The sequence below is a fragment of the Lottia gigantea genome (genome assembly GCF_000327385.1).
Source record: "Lottia gigantea unplaced genomic scaffold LOTGIsca_189, whole genome shotgun sequence".
Classification (NCBI taxonomy): domain Eukaryota; kingdom Metazoa; phylum Mollusca; class Gastropoda; family Lottiidae; genus Lottia; species Lottia gigantea.
In genome coordinates, this window is record NW_008708354.1 from 201,250 (window position 1) to 209,282 (window position 8,033).

Genomic DNA, 8,033 nt, shown 5'->3' on the forward strand with positions numbered 1-8,033 from the left:
GTTTAGGAGGTGAAAGGTTTACTTCTATTGAGATAGTAAAATGGTCACTAATTTGGGGGTTACATGCTAGAACTTGTGACTTTTTCACAAAGTCTGGGCAGTTCACTATGGCGAGGTCAATAATTGTGGCCGTTTCGGTCGTAACATGGTTAGTAGTATATGTCTCTTCGGATATGACGCATTTCACTTCTGCGCATGTGCAGCTTTTTCAATGCATCATATCCGAAAAGACACAACTGTTAAAATGTATTATAACAGACTCCCCAAACTGTATTATAACAAACTCCATATAAATTACCCAAACCACAGACAAGAATCACTAATAATAATACAGTATAAAATAACCGCATTAAAAATGTCTTTAATTTTAAAACACGAAAAAAAAATTCGAAGGAGACGGTTTCTTCTCTGCGCTAACATCTCTCATCCCCAAAGTGGCCAATTTTGTCTCAAACAACAAATTTCCTCAGGAGTAGATGCAGTGAAAAGATCTAATGATTCATTTCTATCGCTTGAATAGTTTTCTCCTTGTATTAAATCTTTCGTATTAAAAATATATAGTGTTTATTTCATTATTGAACAAATATGTCTTTAATACATGTCCATCCTCCTAAAACGTATTTCGGTGCGGGAGACATTCAAAAGTCATTGGGTTCTCACCCTGGATTCCCATGGGCAAAATATCCCGGAGAAAAACATCTCCCAGGCCACAATTATACAGGTCCAGGCACGAGATTAGATCTGCGTTTAGACGAAAATGATATTCCCAAACCAGGGGAAGAACCCGTTAATAGAGTTGACGCAGCAGCGCTCAAACACGACATACTGTACAGAAATAAAGACGTAACATTCAGACACCAAGCAGACAAACAAATGATAGACGAACTCGAAAATATTCCCAATCCCACTTTCAAAGAGAAATTACAAAGGGCTCTTATCGTAAAACTCTTGAAGGCAAAATTGAAATTGGGTATGGGCATAGCAGACGAGATTCACAAAGAATTTCGAAAAAACAAACCTTACCTCAAAGTCAAAGTTTTTGATAAAGATGAAATTTGGTCAGCCGATTTAATCAACATGCCAGTCGAGAGGGTACAAGTATTGTTTGACGGTGATCGACATATACACGAGATACGCTAGGGTCTTTCCCTTGAAAAACAAATCGGGTCTGACTGTCAAACAAGCATTCGAAACCATAATGAAACAATCCGACAGACGACCCCTAAAGTTGTGGGTTGATATAGGGAGCGAATTCTACAACAGAAATGTGAAATCTCTGGGATTTGAAATTTACAGCACGCATAACGAAGGTAAAGCCGTAGTGATAGAAAGATTCAACAGGACTCTTAAAAGCAAATTATTCAAGAAATTCACGGAATTGAAATCTCAAAAATGGCTTAAAATATTACCAGTTGTTGTCGACGAATACAATAACAAAATACATTCGTCTATAGGTGTGACGCCAACGCAAGCCTCTAATAACCCAAATATCATAAAGTCCGTCAACACTCGAAACAACTTTGAAAACGAGATTAGCAATTTGAATATTAAACCCAAATTCAAAGTTGGAGATCGAGTTCGTATTTTTAAATATAAATCATTGTTTCAGAAAGGTTACGTCGGCTATTGGACTAACGAGATATTCATCGTTGATAAAGTAAACAACACATCACCCCCCACGTATGAATTGATCGATCAAGACAAAGAACAAATCATAGGAAGGTTTTATCAAAATGAACTTCAAAAAACTGACTTTTAAAAATGAATCTCGAAAATGAAGATTTAGATGAAAGGTTAAGAAATTTAGATGTCGACAAGCATTTACGCTCTCTTAAATTAAGATTTTTTAAATTTAAATGTAAATTTATCTTCAAAATATTATTGAATGTGTTTTATCAGAATGTTATACAAGTTTTTTCAAACACAAACTACGTATATATTTCGTCATTTGGGTCTTCAGCAATACTTTCAAACTTAAAAAATGAATGCATTTCTCGATAAATACGGAAAAGACACGACTACAAATTTTCAACTTGTGAAATGGGCCAAGGAGTTGAACGTCTCGCCGTTTTATTATTGCATGCGAGATGAAATTGATGAACTGAAATACAAGAAAGGTAAATTTTACGCCATCACAAATATTCACACGTCGGATCAAAAAGGAGTTCATCACTCTGCTCTACACAAAGATTCTTCGAATAACTTTTATTTCTTTGATTCTTTCGGTCTAGAACCGACAGAAGAGATAACGAAATTGACTAGTAAACCAATCAAATGTTCTACGTTTCAAATTCAAATGCCAGGACAAAAGCTGTGTGGACAGCTGTCGCTTTGGGTTTTATATCGGTTGAGTTTGGGAGAAAAGTTTGAAGAAATTATAATAAATTTAACTCAATAAAAATGGCAAACAAGTTTGGATTAGGGTCTTTACCTCTAGAATCTAAAAATCCCATGACGGCGTTTATAAACAAAGCGAAAGCTTTTTTCGTGGATCAAATCGGAGACACCTTACAAGGGGATATCGATATGAACAATTTCAAAATAACTAATTTAAAGTTTCCAGGAAACGATAACGATGCCGTGAACAAGAAATATTTACTGGATCAAATAAATGCAATTCAAATAGATAAGGACCATGTTGAAAATAGAATAAATGACGTGAAGAAATACTTCAGACGAAATATTAAAAACCTTGTGAACGAACCCAAACTACAACAAGAGTTAACGAGTTTGAAACGTCTTATTCAAGTGGATAAAACAAGTCAGTTGAATATCTAAATTAGACGATAAGATTACGAAGGTAAAAATAGACGTCCAACGTTTAATAGACAACCCAAATGTAAACGAGGATAGATTGAAACGAAAACTAACCGCTTTGGAAAGAAAACTTGGTGAATTGCTAGCAGAACTAGACAAGACCGCGGACAAAACCGAGTTACAAAATTCGATATCCAATTTGAACGAAAAGATCGCGAAGCAAAAATCAGATGTTCAAGATATAATTAACACACTTCCCATTGACAAAGATACGTTGAAACAACAATTGACTGCTTTGGATACTAAAATCACGGACGAATTAGAAAAAGAAGTGGGTGTGATTAAAAACTTTCTTCAAAATAAATTTCGAGATGATATGAAAATTTATATTAAAGAACAGGTCAATCTTTTGGTATCTAGAATTCATGACGATCTTTTGAGACAAGAGAGAAAGTTGAGCAAATTAGAAGCTATTGTCACGGACAAATCGTATTATTTCAATCTTCCATTCGAAAGTGACACTGTCTTCGATAGAAAAGACCAAATTTATAAATCAAACAAATACGGATTCAAAGCAGAAATAAAAGTGGGTTCTCTCGCATACGGAGAACCTAAAAACCTATTCGATATCGGCGAAACGGAAGTGTTTACTTTTCGAGGTAATTGTCTGATTCAAATAGAGTTTCCCATGAAGGTTAAAGTCAATAAAGTAGTCTTCAAACAAACCGGTAATGCCGTCAAACATATTTCATGATGGTAATTTGGAAGAGAATATACGTTTGATTGATAAAAGAGTTCAGGAAATTGAAACGAAAAATGGTAAATATTTAGACACCTTTAAAATGGAAGTAGAAAATGATAAGGATATCATTGGAATCAAAGATTTAGATATGATATTGGAGACGGAAAATCCACCATCAACCAACATTGTCAAAGTTCCACCATCACTTATAATACCCGGACCAATAGAATCGGGCAGTCACGAGTTTTTACGAACAACAGACTTTGAATACGTAAAACTGTATTTTGTTTTAGGTGGAAAATACACCTCGATCGATGTTCATAAAAGTCAACAAGAAAGAGAGTTTATAGTACATTTATCGTTTGCCGAAGGTTCCGACTCCATCCTTGAAGGTGGTGGTTTTATTTCTAGAGCCAAGATAAACATCGAAAAAGAAAAAAGAAAATATTCCTATCATCTTAACGAGGACCATACGAAAAAAAAAATGCCGTTAGTACGCGTAAATGTTTTTACTTTTAATACCCGCAAATATAATAATGCTAGGCCAAACAAGCACGCTCTATATGATATTCCGTGGTTCCATTTGTCGGAAATTCACTTAATTTAACGACTTAAAAAATGGAACTCGAAAGCAGACAACAATACATGATAGACAAACAAGAAGAGTTGAAAATAAAGTTGAGACAGTACAATTCATGCAGGAAAACATGGAGTAGAATCGATTCTTTTTTCAAAACAGCGAGCACAGTTCTAACGATAGGAGTAACGGTGGCAACGGCCGTGACTGGTGGATTAATGCTTCCGGTCATCGTCCCAACCGTATTGGCTGCATTAACAGCCGTTCAAACGACTTCTTGCGGTCTCATCACTTTAGGTTTCACGAGTAAAAAGAAAGCTCATTATAAAAAGAAAACGGATATCTTGAATATGTATCTTAATCAATTGTTCATCCTTTTTGAAAGATCGAGAGAAGACAAGAACATAACAGTTGAAGAATTACAAGAATTCAATGAAATTTTGGATTCCATACAGAATTATCAGCGGTCAAAATAAAGAAATAATCAAAAATATATACTTAAAAAAATATGAATAAAATCGAACTTGATGAAACATTGAGAGAAAACGCCCTATTTTCCGATGTTATCAAGGCTATCTCTGATAAATTTAAAACATTCAAAGGCCAAATTAAAATAGATGGATCTAGTCGAGGAAGGGAATCACAGACAATACATGTCACTCCTCGGTTTCAATGCCAAAACCTTTCACAATATCTTTTCAAATATGGACAAAAAATCCGATGCTTCCGATTGGTATTTTACAGGAAAAATAATTTTAAATTTGAATTTCCAAGAAATAAAAAGATCGAGAGTTGGCAGAGGAGGAACTGATCTGCTTAAAAAGATCAATGAATACGAAGGCGAAAATTGTTACATACCTACAGATGGTCACTGTTTTATCAAATGCGTCAATCGTGTTTTGAACAAAGATTTAACGTGTAAATTTCAAGAATACATCAACGGGTTTTCAAAAGCAAATAGAAAAGGAGTGATGACTTGTGCTAGAATGAATGAATTCAACAAGAAATTTAACACTTCGTTTCAAATTTATAATCCCAAAAACAGACATTTTCACCCCAGAGACGTTCACGGTGAATTAGATTGGGTTTTGTACTTACACAACTCGCATTTCTGTTTGATTAGAAGAAGCCAAAAAAGTTTGGGAATTGAAGAAATAGAAGGCAATTACGAACAGTTGTGGAAAACGTGTAGAGATGACAACGCAGTAACACAGGTTTCACCCCTCAAACTAAACGTGCTTTCGAGTATGAGTGATGATGCGTTATTCGCTTGGGATTGCGAAACGTATTCAGAAAAAGACACGCGAAGAGCAATTCCTTTTGCCTGCACTTTAATTAATTTAGAAAAACTAAGGAAAATGTTAAACAGAATAAATAATCTCTTTCCAGATTTAAAGTCATCAGATCCCATTCCAGAAGAATTTTAGGATAAACTAATGAATGTAGTAGAAATATTTGTAGGTACAGATTGCATCGATCAAATGTTGAAATATTTAGGTCAATATGATAGAAAGAGATTAATATTAATTTCTCATAACGGCAGTGGATTCGACAACTGGATCGTGCTTAAAAATGCAAAAAAACTAACGCATTGCCCTTTAAAAACACCCAGAGGAATTCTATCTTTTCCTTTATCTAATCCATATAAAGATGAAGATTTACAGAAAAAATGGAAAAGACAGAAAGAAATAAAGGGTAATTATTTACAACATATTAATTTCACGTGTTCCTATCAACACGAATCCTCTAGTTTGGCTGCATGGGGAAATTCTTCCAATCTTCCCGCGAATTTGAGAAAGATTGCCGACGTAGATATCGCTAAATACACGCAAGACAACTGGGAGGAATTGAGACACGAATGGGAACCTTACGCCAAGAGAGACACTCTCTGTTTGGGAGCTTGTTTGATAAAATACAACCAAGTGACGAAAGAAGTTGTAAACCAGAATATGTCCAATAATCTAACGGCTCCATCTTTATCTTTAAAGGGTTGGTATTATTTATATCATTACGATAAAGAAATGGTGGAAGAAGAATGGTATGAAACTACTAGAATGGTTGCGAAACATACCGAAAAAGAAAATATAGAAAAAGTTTATTCGCACACTAATCCTTTTATAAGAAATTTTATCAGACGATCTATTAAAGGAGGAAGAGTTTCGGCAAATAGAAAATCATTTGAAACGAACAAAATGGATGAAATTTGTAACGTATTAAAGGAATATATTTCACAAACACGAAGTAATAACATAATTGATTTATTCAAAGAATACAGCGCAAGCACAAAAGACAAAACGGAGGTTCATTTGAGACTTAAAAAAATAGAATGTACTAAACTAATGGCATTTGATGCTACCGGTTTATACGCTTCCGCCATGTCGGATTTAGACAGTGAATATCCGAGAGCGGAAAGTGGAAGACCGTTTCTACCAGAAAAAGAAAAAGAATTTGTAAAACTCTTCAATAAACAAAAATTCAGACCTAGAACGGCTATTTTAACAGTGTGGTTTGACTATCCCAAAAACATGTTCTTCCAACCGATACCAGCTAAAGATAAAATCACTTTCACGAATAAAGAAGGTAAAAAGGAAACGGGTAACAAAATCAGGTTCAGAAATGGTTTCTGTCACGACGTTTTAACATCGGTCGATATTCAAGAAATAGTGAAAGCCGGTGGACGAATTATTAGAATATTAGATGGTATAGTTTACGAAGAAAATTTTAAAACTCCACCCAATAGAGATTATATTTTAATTTTGAGAGATTTAAGAAATAAATATAAACGAGAAGGTAATATCGTGGGTAGTAATTGCATGAAATTATTAGGTAATTCCTTGTATGGTAAATCAATTCAGAAAGATATATTCACAACTAGACATTTATGGAATGAAGCAACTTTACAGGCCAACTTTGATTCACGCGTTAAACCTATGAGAAAATTAATGATACTCAATATATTGTTGAAACAGAAATTGAAGAAAAAGAGATTACTACCGAAGATAGTAAATCTACACGACTAACAACTAGTCATTTGGGATCATTCGTTTTATCTCACAGTAAAAAAATAATGAACAATTTCATTCACGTCATAAATGGATTTTATAAACCCGAAATATACTATACCGACACCGATAGTTTGTACATTTCATCCAAAAATTGGAAAAAACTAAACAGAGCTGGTTTGGTCTCCGAAAAAGACTATTGCAAAGGTAAAAACGATTACGGTGACGGTGGAATTATATTTGGTTTATATTTAGCACTAAAAGTCAAATACAACATCGTTTTGACTTCTGATGGTGTCTTAAAAGAAAAGAAAACGTTTAAAGGTTATTCTAATGATAAGATAAGTGTAGAAGATTACGTTCAGTTAGCAAGCGGACATGATGTGTCGAACGAATTTAATAAACCATGGGAAAAAAGTTTCACCAATAGAGTAGTTATTCCAAATGATAAACAAACTAAAGTTTTTAGAAGTTATTTGAATAATGTTAAAAGAAAACCACCAAACAGTGAAGGAATTATGTATCCTTACAACGACAAAGATGAGTATAGTTTTGACGAAAACTATGAATTTGATGATTTCGATTATCTTTCTAATCAAGAAGAGAATGAAGATTGTTTTAAATGAAGTTGAATGACAATTTCTTCGTTGCCAAAGTCTATGAACCTGTTTTTACCGTCTTTGATTTCCAGATTTATATCTTTGATCATGAAAGAATTAACTGGTAAATAGGTTGTTTGAAACGGTTTCTCTATAATTCTGTATCCGATCGGCACCGTAAAAGTCGGTATGCTGTATATGATTTGGCGTTTGTGCTTGTTGAAAAATCCACCGTTGATCAAATTACAGTGAATGTTGATCACGTCGATATCGTTCTCGATGTTGGCCTTGTGCGGCGCCAATGTCGATTGCGCGTATATTCGTTTATCGAACCCTAGTAACGCATTCAACGAATT

The 8,033-nt window shown here is 34.3% G+C and overlaps 3 protein-coding genes across 3 annotated transcripts; all 3 read left to right on the forward strand.

The window, feature by feature from the left end:
* Positions 1–585: 585 nt before the first annotated feature.
* LOTGIDRAFT_174278 (hypothetical protein) lies at positions 586–4,106 on the forward strand (the record flags this gene model as incomplete). The annotated part of the gene is made up of 3 exons (XM_009052606.1): positions 586–970; positions 2,784–3,416; positions 3,526–4,106. The coding sequence occupies 3 exons, from the start codon at positions 586–588 to the stop codon at positions 4,104–4,106; spliced, it is 1,599 nt and encodes a 532-aa protein (XP_009050854.1).
* Positions 4,107–4,780: 674 nt separating this feature from the next.
* On the forward strand, positions 4,781–5,503 carry LOTGIDRAFT_174279 (hypothetical protein; the record flags this gene model as incomplete). The annotated part of the gene is made up of 1 exon (XM_009052607.1): positions 4,781–5,503. The coding sequence occupies one exon, from the start codon at positions 4,781–4,783 to the stop codon at positions 5,501–5,503; it is 723 nt and encodes a 240-aa protein (XP_009050855.1).
* A 54-nt stretch (positions 5,504–5,557) lies between these two features.
* On the forward strand, positions 5,558–7,704 carry LOTGIDRAFT_174280 (hypothetical protein; the record flags this gene model as incomplete). The annotated part of the gene is made up of 2 exons (XM_009052608.1): positions 5,558–6,866; positions 7,046–7,704. 2 exons carry the CDS (start codon positions 5,558–5,560, stop codon positions 7,702–7,704), a joined length of 1,968 nt encoding a protein of 655 aa, XP_009050856.1.
* Between the last annotated feature and the right edge of the window lie 329 nt (positions 7,705–8,033).